Source organism: Syngnathus scovelli, chromosome 13 (assembly GCF_024217435.2).
Source record: "Syngnathus scovelli strain Florida chromosome 13, RoL_Ssco_1.2, whole genome shotgun sequence".
NCBI classification, from domain to species: domain Eukaryota; kingdom Metazoa; phylum Chordata; class Actinopteri; order Syngnathiformes; family Syngnathidae; genus Syngnathus; species Syngnathus scovelli.
Window position 1 is genome coordinate 10,763,697 of NC_090859.1, and position 19,995 is coordinate 10,783,691.

At 44.8% G+C, this 19,995-nt stretch overlaps 1 protein-coding gene and 1 long non-coding RNA gene across 3 annotated transcripts in view; one reads left to right on the forward strand and one right to left on the reverse strand.

Moving 5' to 3' along the window:
* Nucleotides 1-19,995, forward strand: part of bmpr1bb (bone morphogenetic protein receptor, type IBb) — a 29,253-nt gene that overhangs the window by 1,750 nt on the left and 7,508 nt on the right. The window contains exons 2-6 of one of the 2 annotated variants that reach the window (XM_049738073.2): nt 1,071-1,165; nt 9,487-9,668; nt 13,980-14,136; nt 14,242-14,347; nt 14,488-14,590. In XM_049738073.2, coding sequence (XP_049594030.1) covers nt 9,614-9,668; nt 13,980-14,136; nt 14,242-14,347; nt 14,488-14,590 — 421 coding nt within the window. In that variant the 5' untranslated portion in view covers nt 1,071-1,165; nt 9,487-9,613. Of the gene's footprint in view, nt 1-1,070; nt 1,166-9,486; nt 9,669-13,566; nt 14,137-14,241; nt 14,348-14,487; nt 14,591-19,995 lie in introns of those variants that run through there. The other variant, XM_068652695.1, reaches the window with a different exon arrangement.
* LOC125979648 (uncharacterized) lies at nt 14,203-16,944 on the reverse strand. Its single transcript, XR_007485371.2, has 2 exons — nt 14,796-16,944; nt 14,203-14,650 (listed from the first exon to the last, which is right to left on the reverse strand). It is a non-coding gene; the product is annotated as an uncharacterized lncRNA (long non-coding RNA).

The window sequence follows — 19,995 nt, forward strand, 5'->3', positions numbered from 1 at the left end:
CCGTGGAAAACACACTAGAGTGGTTTCACTTTGACAGCATTGTGACGAAAGTGATATCCAAAGCTAAAAGCTGTATCGATCCGACCAGACCGGGTGTTCATTTTCTTTCAGCCGGGCTAGTGGGAGGTATAGATTTTGGCATAAACTGATGAGTGTGTACGTGGCGTGTTTGACCTCCAAAAGCGGCGTGCTAATTGACTTGCTGCTGGACACGATTAGCAATTAACTCTGTAAAATAAACCGCACGACAAGAATCGTGTTTTTCTAAATGACCAAACACGATGTTCTACTGACGAGACGACACATCATCGTATTGTTTAAAAAAAAAAGCAATTTGAATCCCAGCAGATGGTGTGAACTACAGTCAATTGGTGCAGTGTGGTTTCATTTAATTAGCATTCCTTCACCATGAAGCAGTGAACTTGCCTCCGCAGGAAACCATCATAAACACCAAAAGGGCCTTGCGCTGCTCCAGTGTGCCACGCAGGGCTGCTGTGAATAATAAAATAGTCCAACTCTTCTCACAGAGGACAGTAATAGTCTCTCGGTGTGAGGTACACACTCCCTTTCTAGTCCCATTACAACCGCTCGACGTTGCACTCTGTGTGACAGTCACCTGCTGTGTGCGGAGTCGTATAGCCTGGAGACAAAAGATGATTTATAAAAACTGTGAAGAACGTCATAAATGTGTTTCTATAAGTTCTTAATGCGAGACGGGTCGTCAGGCCTAATTATGCTCTCTATTTCATATAAAGAGCATGTGTCAGTGGGACCACCCGCTTTTTGCCCGAGTCAACTTGTCTGAATTCGACCCACGTAACAGTCGTTGCAGTGTTCGTACAGCTGTGACTCAGCAGGCCATTTTTTTTATATGCGAAATGAACTCCTGGTTACCTGTTTTGCTCGCATGTCAGCCTCAGCTTTCAGGGATGCTAACTAATCACGTTAATGTGCAAGCCTAAATGCCTTTGGAATTTTTTATAAACTAGTTTCCAAAGGTTTTATTCGATGTTCAGAAACAGACCACATAAGTGCAATCAGATTTTTACTTTCCATCTGTCTCCATTCAGATACATGCCGAGTTGATGAAGAAGCAACCGTAGCGACAAGAAGAAAAGAAAAATGTTCGATTGACAAAGTGCCTGGTGTCATTACATTGCTTTGGGTGAGTCCTGATTTTTCATTCATTGGTAATTGATCAAAATGATTTTGTAAGCCAAAAGTGTCCTCCAAAGGTGAGTCGTGCTAGCAGAGTTTGCAAGTGTGTTTTTGGTAGATGTCAGCTCCTGTTTACTCCCGTTTGCTCCTCGGTGTGCGGCTCGTGTTGTGACAGCTGCGTCTCTTTGTTGATTCCAGCGACAGGCCGAATGAATTTTCTCCCTATTTCGTCTCGGCAGAGTCTTCGCGGTTTGGCCTCAAGTGACTTTCACGGGTGTCAGGCCGAATGTTGTTGATGTTGAATAGTGTCCTTGTTCTCCAGTGGCTTGGTCACGGTGTTTTTTTGTGTAACCTCATCAGAGGTTCAACCACAACCTGTCTTGTTTTTAAAAGATGTTAAGCATTGTAAAATGTGAAACAACAACTAGACACTTCCTTAAGATACCAGTTTTTCCGTCACCGTGAAACCCAAATAATCTTTTCCTATTGAAATGAATAAAAAATTTCATTTTCCGTTTCAGCCCCCCCTAAAAAAAAAAAATTTAAAAAAATGCATGCCATAATATTGCACTCTAAACAATAGGCAGTAATGACAATAATGTAGAATGTAAATATTTTATATTTTTAAAAAAGGACTGAGCCATACATTATTGTGCTTTCATCTGCTGCAAGCTTCATCTTTAGTTCCGCTGCTGTCAAACCCGAGAAGGGCCCCTCTTCCTCGTCTGGCTGCATCAGCGGCTCAGAGAGCTTTAGGTAGCCTGGATCGGATGACAATACCGAAAAAAAAAAAAATGAGTGAGCTAACCTGCTACAGGTCAAATTGTTATTGCAGGTGTGATGGCAGGGCAGACTCAGCAGGTCATGAGTTCGGTGTCAAAGCACTCCATACGCGGAGCTACGGTCGCGCCTGACTGGTCTGACTTAGGAATTTTAGTACGGCTTTCTTTGGTGCAGCCTGATTCTTTGACGAGTATCTTTCTGAGTGGATGTTGTAATCTCGCCGTAATGGAGTTTACCTGCACTGTCTGTGCGCACTCTCATCTGGGGGCACTGTAAAAGCTCGCAGGCTATTTGCTCATGCACCACGAGCTGGTCTGCATGGAGATGCTAATCATGTCACTCGGGAGAGAGCGAACCCCATCTTGTGGGAACGCCGTCACGCCGGCTTGATTTTCTCCCGGTAACCCTATCACCGGAGGCAGTAAATTTTTGCCTGAGATCAAGCAAATAAAAAAAAAAAAAAAAAAGGGGGGGGGGGGGATTGGAGACGGAATCCTGAGGGGCCGCGCTGGAGTTAAGTCCCTTAAATTGAACCTTCATTGGGGGGTTCAAAAGGACAAGATGGGATGTGAGGTGGAAGGAGAAAAACTCTGGTTTCTCTGGTCAACACAAGCCCCGAGGGTTCCTTCTCGGGGATCTGACTTCTGTCTGAGTAAACATGTCTGGAATAGTTTGCTCCCCGTGGTGCGTGTGTTTGTGTGTGTGTCAAGTGCACTACATGTGAAGTGTAGCTCACACGGTCTGGAGGCGGAGGCATGACTGAGGTATCGTATCAAAGTGTCTGGCTGGACTCCCGCGTTTGGTATGCGACTCGGGCTTTACCCCCCCTTAAGTGTAATTCACACTTTAAAAGCACGGCGGAACCTCCAAGGTCCGACACAATCTGTTGACGTCCCTTTTTGTGTAGATTTTCGCATAGCGAAATCTATTACTGTCATGTAGCCGATATTGATCGTACAAAATGCTTTAAGTAACACTTGAAAGTGGTCCCTTGACTTGCAAGTTTAATTTGCTCTCGCCAAGCTCGTTAATCAGCCCACCCCTCCAGAACGGCTAAGACAAGTAGTACTGTATTGAAATATATTTAAGGGCACGTTCGGAAATACCCCTGAAAATCTAGAATATATACAATACGGTAGTCGATATTTATATCGTAGCTATGTTTTATTTCATTATATTGCACAACTGTACAGTAAAAGAGGCCCCGCCCCTTCTGGTACCTGTAATAATCTGCTTCCGTTGCAAGAGAAGGGCGATAAGGAGACAACACACTCTGTTCTCCACAGCTACACTTGGCCTCTTTGACACCCCCCTCACTCCTCCCGGGAGCTAAAGCCGCAACGGGCAACCCGACACCCATGATGTCACCCCTCGGAGAGATCCCCAGCGTCAATCAGTGCTCCCAAATGACCCCCAAATCAGCCGTACACCTCTGATTTGTAATCACACTCCACCGTGCTTAAGTAAACATTCACATTGTGGGGAACTTCTCTTTTGATGATTTATCATCAGTTAGTCTTGATTGGCAGTGCAGGTATGCTGGAGGTACAACCTGGACTGGTGCTCAGCCAATCGCAGGACTATTTTAATCGTATAATAAAACGTAACGTAGTATGTTATATTGTCGGCGGCGTGCTGGCATTCTCGCTTTGTTCCATGAGATCACAGTGGTGGCAGATGCGGGACAAACAGGGAGCAGCTGTTGACGCTGCGTCTTCTCCAGTTACAGACGCTGGCAGCGCTCGCCGCCCCCTCCCTCGAGGGATGGGCACGGGGGCACGCCGCCGGCCCTTAATCGTGTTTGTTCTCCCGGGCTGGGCACGCTTCTTCTCGGGGCCGCGCTCCGCCAGTATTCTTGGCACGAGAAAAGAGGGATGTGGCCTAAGGTGTCAACCGAGAGTGCGGCTGGTGACAAGACATAACACGCAACTGGTCGTTCCCTCCCAGGACCCGTGGCGCCATTGCGTACCCTGCGGTCACACATACATCCATTTTCTATAGCGATTGTCGTGGAGCTTATCACAGCTGACTTGTGGTTTTTTTTTTTTTTTTTCTGCGTCCCATGTATATATTTTTTTTAATTTTGGGTGTAATTCCAATTTCAAACACTAGATAGTGACACACCATTTTTGTATGACACTATAGTAGTGACACTAAGTAGAATAATGAAAACAGGAAGTACTGATAGTTTTTATTGATAGTATTATTGAATGTCAATTCTCTACAATCCTGCTTTTTATGTGCACAGATAGCGACGGTTGTTTCATATTCACGTCTGTGGACAATTTCGAGTTTTGGTAGTGGAACGTTTTGGGAGCCAATCACACGGCACATAGTGTTGAGACAAATTAGGCATCCGGTTGTTGTATAATGTGATTTTTTTTTTTTTTTTTTTTTTTAAGCGCTGCTTCACATTATAAGTACTATAGCGCTATGAGTAAAATGCTAAATAATATATCAGGTGATATGCTCTGATATGACAGGGCTAGTAAATCATATGCTAAAATCAGAGCGTGCGAGTGCATTTATACGAGTGCTTCTTCAGGTTTTGGCTCAGATGAGCCCATTAAGACAACGTTGCTGTTTTCAAGTTTGTATTTAAGTGACGTCTCGCAACTGCCTGACCGTGCCCGCTTTCAGCTTTCCACCCTTTGACCATGCCGGCACTCCCGCTCGCTTCCCGTTAAGTGAAGGAGTGATGTTTCAGAGATGGATAGCATTTCCAGCACTTATCGACTGGTCGGCGGCAGCCCGCCATGACACCGCGTTGGGATACATTAGCCGTGGGTGTGTGTGAAGGGGGGTGGTGGGGGGAAACTTGACAATCTTCCTGAAGAATAGAGTGGCTTCCCAAGTGCGGAGGGCAAGATGTTAAAACACGTGGCCATCCCGAAGCCAGGCATCGATCCCGAGGCCTCGTTGTGCCGTGCTCTACTTCCTGTGTTTTCATTGCAGGAGGGCAAAACAACGCTGGCAATTGCTACGTGTCTCATGCCGCGCCGTCTCCAGGGAGAGTCGCATTCGCAATGATGTCCGATGACGCAGCAGTGCGCTGGAAAAGACCTGCGTATGGGTCACATTTGACATTCCGGGTCTGAAATTGGATTTGGATTGAGTTTGGATGACTGGTGACTTTAGGAGCTCATTTTCTCTCTTTTTTTTTTTTTTTTTAATTAGTCACTGAACATGCCTTGCTTGCTTTTACTGACTGTCTGGGATTTGTGTGTCGAGTCGCCAGACGTGCGTTCATTGAAATGTCCCAAGACTGGCAACAGGAGGAAAACATTGAGCAAAAGCAGGTCCAGGGCGGTGGTAGCTAGACTCGGAGGGGAAATAGGTGTGTGGGTGCGGCATGTGAATTGCAAAAAGCGAAGAAGCTGCGCTACTGCCACTGCCTGCTGAGACTCAATCCACACGCTGTCAAAGTGCATCTGCTAATCAAGTCAATTTTCTCGCATTGACAAATGAGCAAAACACAGACTGGCTTTGCCATCAGTTTTCCCCGGAACAGATGGTTTAACGTTCACGTCGACCTTACTGGGGGTGGGAAAATACTCCAGTCTCATCTGCTTCTATTTGAGCCGAGACATCAACATGGAGGAGGAATTCAGTGCGGCTCCTTGAGTTGCACTGATCGCCACAGAATAAGAAAAAAAAAAGTCGTACGGTTCAGTAATGTTCCGCCCTCCTCCGTCACCTTCCCTGAACTCAAAAGTAGCCTGCTAACTAACAACGAGATTTTGGTCATGCTGGAGTTTGTGTCGCTCTTAATGTCATCGCAAACACGAAACTCACTGCTTTATGTTGTCTGCGATGCAATAAAATCCTAAAATAGATTCTTGCTGATAATCACCATCTATTAATTTAGGTTTGCGTGGATATTTTAGTGCCTTTAAATCAGTTAGTGTTTCAGCTTGTAAGTTCTTTAAAGAGCAGGATGTTTTGTAAGCTGCCGTGTGTTTCCATGTATCTACACACACAAGAACACGTCATTCCCCCATTTGATTGAGACATAGTATCCATTTTAATTCCATTCCCAGGTGTCTTCATAACAAGTCTCTGACATAATTTAGCTCAAATACCCCGAAGATCAATAATTATAGCTCTTTTACAACCTGATTTTATGTCGAGCTGAGACGGTAAAGGCACTAAAAGCAGATATTCTATTTTCACCTAAATCATCATAACAGGTTGATGCCTTGGCCCCAACCCCTAAATAAAAAACACTTTTTTTTCTTGATTGGCTGATAAATCAAAATCTATTCTGCTAAATATCGGAATCAGCGTCAGTAATTTCCTGCTCACGTTTTCTGATCATATTTAACCGCCATCAATGATGGCTGACAGGTGGGCGTGTTTTTTTTTTTTTTCTTCGACAAATGTTGCAAAGTAATCACGCGGTACGTGGCTGCTGTTTGCCACATCGGTGTAACATACTTCACACAAAGGAGCTTTATGCTGCGCAGGGCAGAAGGGGAGGTGGACTGCCCACGGAAAATATGCACAGAAGATGACCCCCACCCCTCCCCTCCCCTCCCCTTCCATTTCAGTCACTCCAGCAGCATATAATTGAAGTGACGTAACATGATGGAAGATTTTTTTAATCTTTCTTTCGTAAGGTTGCATCCATCAGCCCTGTGCTCATCATGTTGTCATCTTTTGCTAACCGTCACTGACACAAGCAAGCTCGTCTTCCCTCATTAAAGCTTTCCTGCATCTCTGATATGGCGCAAGGACACCAATTAATGCTTGTTAAGGCCTGCGTGATTATGGTAAATACGCTGCAATTTTCTCCCTTAATGACGGCCCTTCTTCCGCTGCCCGAACCAAGCAGGAAGCTGTGCAATTGAATTTAATAATTAAAAAAAAAGAAATCTGTTTAATACGAAAAATGTCACTCTTTATTCTCGTACGTTGTAAAAACAATCAGTAATGATGGAGTTATTGGTGCATTTTTATTCAAAGCAAATAATCTGTAAGCCATTCTTCGTGTCTCAACTTTCTCTTGAAAGTGGATCTGGAACTTCCCCCAGTCTAGCTGATCAGTTCATGACCAGGGACTGTCTCGCTTTACAATTGGCGGGTGTATACAAGCCGTTTTTATTTTCATAATATTGTTCCCCCTTAGCATCCCCCTCTCTGCCGCTTGCTCACCACCTGCTGCAAACAGGTGGTGCAACACATTGAGTGTGCAAGTGGAGGTGTAGCCCCTGCCAGGGGTGGGTGGGCATGAACCATTGACCCCAACCCTTTACCCTCATATGCCCCCCCCCCCACCCTCCAGTACTAACCTTAGCGCTTAACTAGCCATGCAATCTATTTGTTCAAATAAATAACATTTTTCTTTTACGTCGCTTTATTTTATTTGTTTGTGCCAGACATGAAGGTGTTAAGATAGTCTGAATGTGCCCATGTGTCTGACACGCTGAGGTTTAATGAGAGCAGGCAGGTGTGAGGGTCACGGCCAGTTTGCAGTTCGACCCCCGCCGTCCGCTCGGTCTGACCAGCAGAGGAAGTCGCTAATTAGCGGCACTAGCTAACGCTGAGAACACAAAAAGCCATCGTTAAATGCTCCTTTCACGTTCTGTTTGGCTTTATATTAGTATTGTTCCCCTAGCTATCTACGTTATGCCACCAATAGAGTAAAATAGTGGTTTATTATAAAATATGAATATAAAAATATAACAAAATGAATTGTTTTTCAAACTATGGGTTGCATGTTACAAAAAAATGGATGAATTTAAGTCTTATTGTTGGCATTTGCACCACACCGCCAGTTTTTCTTATATCGGCTCCACTTTGGAGCCTTTGGCAACCAGACAGCTGCGTTGCCACGGTAATAAACTTCTCTTGATGACATCACGTTTAACCTCGCAAATCCTCCCGATTTCACACAGGCTCGGAACGTCGGCCGTCCGACACGCATTCCGACATCATCATCTGAACTCTTTTGTTTGGCGGGGATCACTCCCATGGGTCCCCGTATAGACGACAGCGCCATGGCGATGAAAGGCTCTTTTGCCCCGAAAATGAAATATGAAGATTGTCACGGTGTGTTGTGTTAATACTGTAAGCATTAGTACAGGTTCTCTGTTTCATAAGAAAATGTTTGTCAAAGAAATGGAGATGGATTTTCTGCGAAGGCGTGTGAACATTAGAGCAGCGGTATGAATCTTCATTAACGGCTTTGCATTTATTGGAGGTAATGGTACGAACCACTCGTCCAACCTGCTGATAAATCTTGAATTTATATAGTTATAGCAATAATAATGTCTAATTCATACAAACAGTATCACTTAAAAATTGTCCTGCTCCAATTAGCATAAAAGGACGTTTTCACTTCCAAGCCATCTACTGTGATGGAGTGATGCCCCACCCCCACCGCACACACACACACACACACACACACACCTAGTGACGCTCACTCCCGCCTTCCGGCCCCTCTGTGGGGGCTCCACGCTGGTTGTGTGCTGGAGCGCAGAAGACCATGTGAGGTGCACTGACCCATTCTCTTGCGCGCCCCCTCCCCACCATGTGCCAAGGCTGCACAAGCACAAATGGAGCGTTGGGGTGGGGGTGACGGCTCTAGAGCTTCCAAGGTCCTTGGAGGTGCAGCTCTTCACACTCCATGTGGCAAGGTGCTGAGGGAGGCCCTTTTGGTTCTTGCTGCTTTTTATACGCTTTTAACACCACCAAGAATTCAACTCTGTTGACTTTGTCTTCGTTTGGTAGAGAATGCAGTTTATGAGAAGCCGTTGTGTTTGTTAGTAGTTCTTGTAGGATTAGGACTTTTTTTTTGCACGGGATTTTCTCAAGATTACGGGACTTTTGAAAGATTACGGCTTTTATTCCGTTTTGATCGCTACTTTGTCAAGTACGACTTCTCTCTTGTAAAAAAACAACAACAAACAAACCATTATTATTAGTATTTTTTTCCACAATTTTATTTTTCTAACATTTTTAAAATATTATTTCATACCAAGAATTCACCAGTTTACTTTTTTCAGCCACTTGGAAGAATACATTGTGACATGTTTGTGATTTCTTTTTTTTTTTCCCCCGAGTGAACTCGATGTAATCTGTCTAATATCTTGGTTAATCCTTTTACGACATACATATTGCGTTGAGGAATGTGCGGCCATTGTTAACGTGTGCGTCTGCGTAGCGGATTAGCGGCGAGTTGCAAAGTGCCTGGAGGTGTGAGCGCTAATCGCCTCCTCATCCATCACCTGACGCTACGCCGCTGCTTCGGCACCGTTCGCACACCTCCAACGCGCACACACGCGAACCTGCTATGTAAACCTCTTTAATCCTAATTAGTGATTTTTTTTTTTACTGTTTTCATAACTGACACAGCTGTCACTATCGGATATTTTTGAATCGATGAATCCAATGGATGTGTGTATAAACATGGAGTGGCTCTGTTGTTGCGGGGGTCCGTATGCGCTCAGCTGTTGCCTGAGTGGCAGAAAGGGCCGAACACCCAGAGAGAAGTAACACCCCCGCCTCGTATCCCCCCCCCACCCTTTTGCTTTTCCCTCCTAGACTGTCAGTGTCTGAGTGGCACCGGAGGGACCAGGGAGGACTGTGGCGGTCTTAAGGACGTACTCGGCTTCCACTACTTCTTGATTGCTGCCGGAGGATTTGAAAAAACGGCGGCAGCGGTGGCGCGATGCTGGCCTGGCACGCTCTGCTTCTGATCACACTGCTGAGCACACAGTCGGAAGGTGAGTCAAGACAATCATGTCAGCAAGTACAAGCATTAGCAGAAATTTACAACTTCATCTTGTAAGATTATGACTTAAAAAAACAAAACTGATTTAACCTATAGATTATGGCTTTATCTTCATAATTTCTTAAAGACATTATTCCCGTGAGATTATGATATGCATACAAAAAAAAACAATGACTTTATCTTTACAATAATTTAGAGGTGCAGCGATTAATCGATGACAGCTCATTGATTATCGAAATAATTGACGACTGTTTTGGTAGTCGGTTAATCGTTTGGAGTCATTGTTTAATATAATAACTCGGAATTTTAGTAGATGTTTTTACAAAAAAAAACAAATTAATGATTTATCCCTCTTTTTTCAAGAGTATCTTAATGACAGATAAATGCCAAGCGCACGTTTGCAGTTCAGCAAACTGCTGTGACTGTGGCGGCCATTTTGGCAGGGGCAACTTTGCCATCAAAGGCAACCAGGTTTTATGAGGTTTACTTTTTTTTTTTTTTGTCAACGCCAATGTTTTTTTTTAAACCTGTGAAAAGTTCATCCCTTGCATGTATTGTATGGCATTAAAAACGCTTTTATGTCCCGCTGCGCACTCCTGTTTTGAATCGTTTGAAGATGGACAGCCAGTTGTCTTTTTACGATGAATGCCAACAGTGTCCTGCTGGCCCGTAAGGTTGTGACAGGCGGGAGGGTCCGCGACCCCTCCCCTCAACATCTCAAGCCTCCAGCCCCTCAAGTGAGGCACCTCGGCATTTGTTCTCTTTCTAGTCGGGAAAATGATTGACAGCCGTCTCGATTTGCATTCAAAACACTTCAGCGGCACATTAGACACGACTCGCGCGTTCCCGTGGGAATTAAAGTAGCAAATCGTACGTATGTAACAAAATTTATTTTCATTTTTCAAGTTTGATACTCATGCATGATTTTTTTATAACTGTACACAGTCAAGGTTTCTAATGACTTTTGCAGTCCTTTCTGTACAACTGTTTTTATACTGCGCACCGACGTGGCTGGAATAGTGCTAAATAGCTGTAACAGTCAGGCAGTGACTGGGAGTTGGTTGTAACTTTCACAGTTGGTGATGAAATACCTCCCGTGCTGCTGATGATGATGATGAGTGCCTCATCGTCTCTTATCACTGCGCTTTCTTTCGCATTCAGCACAATAATATCAGTCACATACAGCACTTTCTTACGTCTGCGGCTGTTAAAGTGCTCTATAAATACATTTGAATTAGTCGTTCTTATATCCATGTGGCTTTGTGATTAGGAACGACTGTGCTGCACTATATATACTATGACGCGCTACTACTAAAACAAGCCAGCTTACAACTGTTTTGATTCTTTCCGTGACTCCTTCCTACAAAAGGAGGCATCCTTTGTGATGTGATACGTTGTAGCCGCGCTTTCAAACGAGCTAAACATATGGGGAGAATGGCCATAAATCTGAGCGGCCCAGCCACCTGTTTCTATAGGCTGCTTGCGGAGATTCTTGTGTGTTTTGACAGAGGCGTAGTTTGTTCAGTTTCAGTCGGGCGCACGACCAAAGTGGCGGCGGCCATGAGTCTCCTCCAAGCCGAGCGCTGTTTTCATTCAAAGTGAGCTAAATGGTTAGCACAAAATGTCAGTAGTTGTGGGTGGAGGAGCAGCTTTGCTTTTTATCACGACAGTGTGTATCTCCCGTTCATCGATGTGATCCACATCCAGCGACTATAGGTGGAATTTCGTAGTACAGCATAGTACCGATTACAAAAATGATGCTTTGTTCTTAAATAGTTGTCCATATGAGCTAAATGTGGAGGCTTGTCCTAGTAATTGTCCCAGTTTGTAACTTGTGTTGTCTTGTGTATCTAGCACCTTCTCTGTAAAACTGACACCCGCGCGTCACATTTCTCTGCCAGCCAGTTCAAATCTGTCGGTCCGAGGATGCGCGGGATGGAAGGGTGGCCAATTCCCAAATCAGATTGTCAGACGGTGACAGGCGCTTCTGCATCTCCTTCGTCCTCAAGGCTGCACGGTCACGGCTGGTAAACACGGGGCAGGTTGCCGGAACAGTAGAAACAGATGACCCGGAGGGGGGTGGAAGATGGATTGGAATTTGCTCTTCCGACACATACGTCCGATCTTTGAAGCCCGTTGAGGGGTTAAGCGGCATGAGGCTGAGGCCTGAGGATGAATGAGCCCCTTGGCAGGTTGCTCGCCATCCCCTCGAGGGGTCCGACTACACCCCTGAGACACATGGAAGATGTCTCCTTTGAGCGGGAGATTTATGACGGCCACCTGGAGGAACTTATCTGGCTCGTCATCCTCCGTGCTTCTGAAGACGCGCGTTAGTCAGGGTGGGAAATTGGCACTCAGGGGAAACGAGCGTGACCGTTTTCCAAAACTGTCAGTCAGTCAACCTTTACGGATGGATGGATGGATGGATGGATGGATGGATGGACGGACGGACGGACGGACGGACGGACGGACGGACGGACGGACGGACGGACGGACGGGTGGAATTAAACTTCATAAAAGCAAAGAAGATTAAACGTATCTAATTGGTGTGTCGGCTGGCAATGGTTTTAGCAGCAATGCTGTCACTCACTCACTCACTCACTCACTCACTCACTCACTCACTCACTCACTCACTCACTCACTCACTCACTCACTCACTCACTCACTCACTCACTCACTCACTCACTCACTCACTCACTCACTCACTCACTCACGTTAAAAATGACTCATTGTTTCAGATGGGTTACATCCAAAGTCTTGGTGTTGCTTATCATTGTTGTGGAGAATACTGGGTAGTGGAGAAATGTCACAGTAACATACATTCAGTGTGTGTGTGTGTGTGTGTGTGTGTGTGGAGGAGAAGCCTGTGGAATGCGTGGGGGATGTAGATCAGATTTCAGGGTGACCTTGAATGCGGCCGTCGCTGACATAGCAAGTCTGTTTGTTGGCTCCGCATAACACCAAAGTGTCAAAAGACTGAGGAAGACATTTTTTTTTCCCCTCATAACAATGAGCTTTCATGTTACTTTTATCACATTTCAATATCAGAATGCCTTTTGTTGGATTTGAAATCCATTCCAAAAGTGCTGCCTTGACAAAGACAACAATTCTCAGTTTGAGGTATCTTTTTTGTGCTTGTAGTTTGCTGTGCAATGTCGTCTACCCACAGCTGTTCCTCATATTTTGCATCTTATATGTCAACTCTTCTTAGCTTTGATTTTTGTATGATGTCTGTAAACAAAAATATTTTGAAGTTTTATTTTTAATAGTACACTGATTATTTGGAGGCTGGAACGGATTCATTGCATTTGCATTCATTACAGTGGGAAAAGTTCCTTTGATTCACAAACGTTTTGGACGGGGTCAGGTCACAGAAAAAAATTAAATTGGTAACTCGAGCGGTACGGCCGTGAATAATACTTGAGTGATGGTCCTTTTTAAGTGAGCGGAGTGTGAACATGGCCGCATTCTCTCACCTTCACATATTGGCATACATTTGCGGCCTTACCCTGAGCTTCCAGACAGGCTCATAAGAGGGAGTATCATTTCCCTGATAAGCTTTTGCTTTGCATGTGCCAACTCTTCTAGAAAATATGATGTCAGCTTTTCCTGAATGACCTGCCACTGCGCTCGTTGATGAAAAACAAACACTGATTCCAGGCCAAGTGTATCTAAAGGGTTGGATGACCTCATGAAGCATTCCTCTTTCTGCATTTGCGTGCATTTTGCAGACTTGAAGATGCTGATTGAAATGAAATAAAATGAAAAACAGACACCCAGGGAGATCAGGAGCATGCAAAATTTGCAGATTAAGAAGAACGCGCAGAGCACAACGAATGTGACTTGCATCACATGGTCTTTTTTTTTTTTTTTTAAACATGTGACCTACTGTTTTTCCAAAAATTTAATGCTCATCATTTTGATGTTTCATGGGATGATACTGAGGATTCATAAAAACTCTGACTTGCACTGTGCATGTTATTATCGTTCTAAAGTCTTTACTTTTAGTGTAATAGCAATTTTGCATATTGTACTCTCATTCTATCCACCAGAGTGCTCCAGTACTAGCAATAAACAAAAATAGTCAAAACAAGTATTTTTAATGTTATGGTATTTAATTTTCCATTTATTTCTTTTTATACCTAATCGGACTCTTTGTAAAGAAGCAAAACAAGCAGGGGTATTAGCGTAAGAAGGTGCGTCATTTGATTTTTCATTGCTACAATGAGTCTTATGCTTGAGCTGTTGACATCATCCTTCCCATTTGTATCACCTACCTTTGATCATGTCTGTTTGTGTTCAGGCAACTTTTTGGACAACATGCTGCTGCGGAATGGCTGGAAGCAGGAGTCGGAGCGGCGAGCCGAGGGGAGCGGCAACAGCAGCGGGGCGACCCAAAACGTTTTGTGGTGTCACTGCACCCAGCACTGCCCTGAGGAATCCACTAACAACAGTTGCATGTACGGCAGACGCAATCATTTGCAACACCCTCAAACATAAAACTTTACCCAGACATGAGGGAAGTGTCACATTTAGATCAATTGGCTTTTAATGTTGTTTGTCAGGACGGACGGCTCGTGTTTCACCATGGTGGAGGAAGAAGAGGAGGGTGGTCTGGCCGTGCTCACGTCAGGCTGTTTGGCACTGGCTGGCTCAGAGTTCCAGTGCAAAGTGAGGATTTCTTCTCTGTGTGTTCTGGTGTCACAAAAACAAAAGACTCGATGCATCGCACCCTCTCGAACTGAGGCGTACCATATTGAATCGAACTGAATCAAATGGTGGTTGGAGTGAGGCGTCTTCTTTTCGGCTAGGACACGTGGACCACTCGCTTCAGGAGAGTTCTGGAGTGCTGTGCTGATCAGGATTACTGCAACCGCAACCTTCACCCGACTCTTCCCCCCTTGCGGACCTCAGGTGAGACGCACCTGGCCGTCTCGCAGCCGTGCAGCCAGGGCAAACTCGACTCAGCCGCCGCTTGACGAAATGTGCCATGTGGGAAAATAAATGAAAGCTTATTGTTCGGCTGTAGTGGAGCGGTGAGGGATGGCTAGTGGTTGGGGTCCAGAGGGGGGTGGGGTGCAGGCGAAACAGAACCTGCTGGCTCGGCTTGTTCTCTCACCCTCTAGCAGTCCAAGTCCAGTCCTCGAGGGCCGCATTCCTCCATGTTTTCCAAGTTTCCCTCGTTAAACACACCTGATTCAATGATCAGGCTCCTGCAGAACGTGAGGATGAACTGATCATTTGAATCAGGTGTGTTTAACAAGGGAAACTCGGAAAACATGGAGGAATGCGGCCCTCGAGGACTGGACTTGGACACCCACTGAGTGCCAAAAGTCCCAATGATCGTGAGCAGCGGGGGGGGGGGCCCCATTTCAACCCCTTACACTGAGTGCCAAGCAGGGAAGAAATGGGTACCATTGTTATAGTCACTGGTATGACTCGGCAGGGGTTTGAACCCACAACCTCCCAATCTCAGGGCGGACACTCTCCTCTTAGGCCACTGAGCTGGTAAACACTTGTATCGTAGTATAACACTTATAGTCGTTTTTAAATAACGTGTATACCTATATACGCCGAAATATTGTTATCCAATATATCTACTGCAATTTCACATTAGATTGCTGGTTTGAAATTTGCTTTTATTTATTAATTTACATTTATGTTAAAACTTGTCTGGCGTCTTATTCCTTGTTTTTATATTCGCTAATTAAAACATAAAAATCAGACATTTGGTTAACCGCTTTATATGACAATATGAGTAGGTACACTACACGAGGTTAAAAATAAAAAAGAGAATAAATAAATAAAGGGTTAATTGCACAACAAAAGCATTTCCTCGCAGCTGGGATCGAACCAAGCTTTTGCTGAGCAAGAGGCCGAGTCACTAACCAGTCGGCTATTTCGACCGGCAGTCTACAATTGCTTGCACTGTTTTGTACTAGTGATGTGCATTCCAGTTCTCAAAACTGAATCTTTAGAATCGGTTCACTCAAAATATTTGTTCAAAAGAATCGTTCGCTACACTTTCTTATTTATTTATTTTATTTATTTTTTTACCTCGTGTAGTGTACCAAAATATCCCATAATTATCTGCCTAAATAATTGTGACTAATTTAAAACTATTCTACTTGTTAATACCTACAAAATAACATATTCTAACCGGAGATTGCATTGACCTAATTTTCACATGGTCCTTGTTTACATTTTGCATTTGACACTGACAGCTGTCAAGTGCCACGTTAGGGCTCTTCTTGTGTAAGTTTTATTTGTTATGGGTTTTCTTTTGTAAGTTTAACTTTGGGTACTTCGAAAGTGTCATTTTAAATTGTACTTTGCTAGATGTTCGTGTACACAATGTGTTGTGATGACATCTGCTGTGGAGTCTTCAGCTAGTCGCTTGTGAGCTGCTCCATAAAACCATACATGTTCCATACACTGAGAGCATGGGTTCCATAGGGTAGTGATTAGTGCTCTGGGCTTGCGACCCAGCGACCCAGGTTCGAATCTCAGTGGGGTCCAACAAATTTTATCATTGAAAATTTGCAACACAGGTGCTCGTCTAACCATAAAACCATACATGTCCCATGCATTGAGAGCAAGGCTTCCATAGGGTAGTGGTTAGTGCTCTGGGCTTGCACCCCAGCGACCCAGGTTCGAATCTCAGTGGGATCCCAAAACTTTTAGCATAGAAAATTTGCAACACAGGTGCTCGTGTAACCATAAAACCATACATGTCCCATGCATTGAGAGCAAGGCTTTCATAGGGTAGTGGTTAGTGATATGGGCTTTCACGCCAGCGACCCAGGTTCGAATCTCAGTGGGACCCAATAAATTTTATCATAGAAAATTTGCAACACAGTTGCTTGTGTAACCATAAAACCATACATGTTCCATGAACTGAGAGCAGGGCTTCCATAGGGTAGTGGTTAGTGCTCTGGGCTTTCACCCCAGCGACCCAGGTTCGAATCTCAGTGGGATCCAAAAAAACTTTATCATAGAAAATTTGCAACACAGTTGCTCGTGTAACCATAAAACCATACATGTCCCGTGCATTGAGAGCAAGGCTTCCATAGGGTAGTGGTTAGTGATATGGTCTTTCACCCCAGCGACCCAGGTTCGAATCTCAGTGGGACCCAAAAAATTTTATCATAGAAAATTTGCAACACAGTTGCTCGTGTAACCATAAAACCATACATGTTCCATGCATTGAGAGCATAGCGTAGTGGTTAGTGCTCTGGGCTTTCACCCCAGCGACCCAGGTTCGAATCTCAGAGTTAGTGTTAGGGTTAGGGTTATAGCTAGGGTTAGGGTTAGAGCTAGGGTTAGGGTTAGAGCTAGGGTTAGAGTTAGAGGTAGGGTTAGGGTTAGGGTTAAAGCGAGGGTTAGGGTTAGAGCTTGGTTTAGGGTTAGAGCTAGGGTTAGGGTTTGAGCTAGGGTTAGCGGTAGGGTTAGAGCTAGGGTTAGAGTTAGTGCGAGGGTTAGGGTTAGAGGTAGGGTTAGGGTTAGAGTTAGAGGTAGGGTTAGGGTTAGAGTTAGAGCGAGGGTTAGGGTTAGAGCTTGGTTTAGGGTTAGAGCTAGGGTAAGGGTTTGAGCTAGGGTTAGCGGTAGGGTTAGAGTTAGTGCGAGGGCTTAGAGTTAGGGCGAGGGTTAGGGTTAGAGCTTGGTTTAGGGTTAGAGCTAGGGTTAGGGTTTGAGCTAGGGTTAGCGGTAGGGTTAGAGCTAGGGTTAGAGTTAGTGCGAGGGTTAGGGTTAGGGTTTGAGCTAGGGTTAGCGGTAGGGTTAGGGTTAGAGTTAGGGCTAGGGTTAGGGTTAGAGCTAGGGTTAGGGTTAGAGCTAGGGTTAGGGTTGGGGTTAGGGCTAGGGTTAGGGTTGGGGTTAGGGCTAGGGTTAGAGTTAAGGCTAGGGTTAGAGCTAGGGTTAGGGTTAGAGCTAGGGTTAGGGTTAGAGTTAGAGCTAGGGTTAGGGTTAGAGCGAGGGTTAGGGTTAGAGGTAGGGTTAGAGGTAGGGTTAGAGGTAGGGTTAGAGCTAGGTTTAGGGTTAGAGTTAGGGTTAGAGTTAGAGCGAGGGTTAGGGTTAGAGCTAGGGTTAGGGTTAGAGCTTGGTTTAGGGTTAGAGCTAGGGTTAGGGTTTGAGCTAGGGTTAGCGGTAGGGTTAGGGTTAGAGTTAGAGCTAGGGTTAGGGTTAGAGCTAGGGTTAGACCTAGGATTAGGGTTAGGGTTAGGGTTGGGGTTAGGACTAGGGTTAGAGCTAGGGTTAAGGCTAGGGTTAGGGTTAGAGCTAGGGTTAGAGTTAGTGCGAGGGTTAGGGTTAGAGTTAGGGTTAGGGTTAGAGCTAGGATTAGGGTTAGGGTTGGGGTTGAGGTTAGGGCTAGGGTTAGAGCTAGGGTTAAGGCTAGAGTTAGAGCTAGAGCTAGGGTTAGGGTTAGAGTTAGAGCTAGGGTTAGGGTTAGAGTTAGGGTTAGAGTTAGAGCGAGGGTTAGGGTTAGAGGTAGGGTTAGAGGTAGGGTTAGGGTTAGAGTTAGAGCTAGGGTTAGAGTTAGTGCGAGGGTTAGGGTTAGAGTTAGGGTTAGAGCTAGGGTTAGGGTTTGAGCTAGGGTTAGCGGTAGGGTTAGGGTTAGAGCTTGGTTTAGGGTTAGAGCTAGGGTTAGGGCTAGGGTTAGCGGTAGGGTTAGAGTTAGAGCTAGGGTTAGAGTTAGTGCGAGGGTTAGGGTTAGAGTTAGGGTTAGGGTTTGAGCTAGGGTTAGCGGTAGGGTTAGGGTTAGAGTTAGAGCTAGGGTTAGGGTTAGAGCTAGGGTTAGGGTTAGAGCTAGGGTTAGGGTTAGAGTTAGAGCGAGGGTTAGGGTTAGAGGTAGGGTTAGAGTTAGAGCGAGGGTTAGGGTTAGAGGTAGGGTTAGAGGTAGGGTTAGGGTTAGAGTTAGAGCTAGGGTTAGACTTAGTGCGAGGGTTAGGGTTAGAGCTAGGGTTAGGGTTTGAGCTAGGGTTAGCGGTAGGGTTAGGGTTAGAGCTTGGTTTAGGGTTAGAGCTAGGGTTAGGGTTAGGGCTAGGGTTAGCGGTAGGGTTAGGGTTAGAGCTAGGGTTAGAGTTAGTGCGAGGGTTAGGGTTAGAGTTAGGGTTTGAGCTAGGGTTAGCGGTAGGGTTAGGGTTAGAGTTAGAGCTAGGGTTAGGGTTAGAGCTAGGGTTAGGGTTAGAGCTAGGGTTAGGGTTAGAGTTAGAGCGAGGGTTAGGGTTAGAGGTAGGGTTAGAGGTAGGGTTAGAGCTAGGCTTAGGGTTAGGGTTAGAGTTAGGGTTAGAGTTAGAGCGAGGGTTAGGGTTAGAGCTAGGGTTAGGGTTAGAGCTTGGTTTAGGGTTAGAGCTAGGGTTAGGGTTTGAGCTAGGGTTAGCGGTAGGGTTAGGGTTAGAGTTAGAGCTAGGGTTAGAGTTAGTGCGAGGGTTAGGGTTAGAGTTAGGGTTAGAGTTAGAGCGAGGGTTAGGGTTAGAGGTAGGGTTAGAGGTAGGGTTAGGGTTAGAGTTAGAGCTAGGGTTAGAGTTAGTGCGAGGGTTAGGGTTAGAGTTAGGGTTAGAGCTAGGGTTAGGGTTTGAGCTAGGGTTAGCGGTAGGGTTAGGGTTAGAGCTTGGTTTAGGGTTAGAGCTAGGGTTAGGGCTAGGGTTAGCGGTAGGGTTAGGGTTAGGGTTAGAGTTAGAGCTAGGGTTAGAGTTAGTGCGAGGGTTAGGGTTAGAGTTAGGGTTAGGGTTTGAGCTAGGGTTAGCGGTAGGGTTAGGGTTAGAGTTAGAGCTAGGGTTAGGGTTAGAGCTAGGGTTAGGGTTAGAGCTAGGGTTAGGGTTTGAGCTAGGGTTAGGGCTAGGGTTAGTGCGAGGTTAGAGTTAGAGCTAGGCTTAGGGTTAGGGTTAGAGTTAGAGCAAGGGTTAGGGTTAGAGCTAGAGTTAGAGCTAGGGTTAGAGCTAGAGTTAGAGCTAGGGTTAGGGTTAGAGCTCTTTTTTTTTTTTTTTTTTTTTTTTTTTGGTTTTTTTTTAACTACCATTTAATGGTAGTTTAATGGTAGTTTTTTTTTTAAACTACCATTTAATGGTAGTTTTTTTATTTTTTTTAAAAACTTTCTTTATTTATTATTATTTTTTTTAAACTACCATACACGGTAGTTTAATGTAGTTTAATGGTAGTTTAAAAAAAAAAAAAACTACCATTAAACTACATTAAACTACCGTGTATGGTAGTTTTTTGTTTTTTTGAAAAAAAAAAAAAAAAAAAACTACCATTAAATGGTAGTTTAAAAAAAAACTACCATTAAACTACATTAAACTACCGTGTATGGTAGTTTTTTT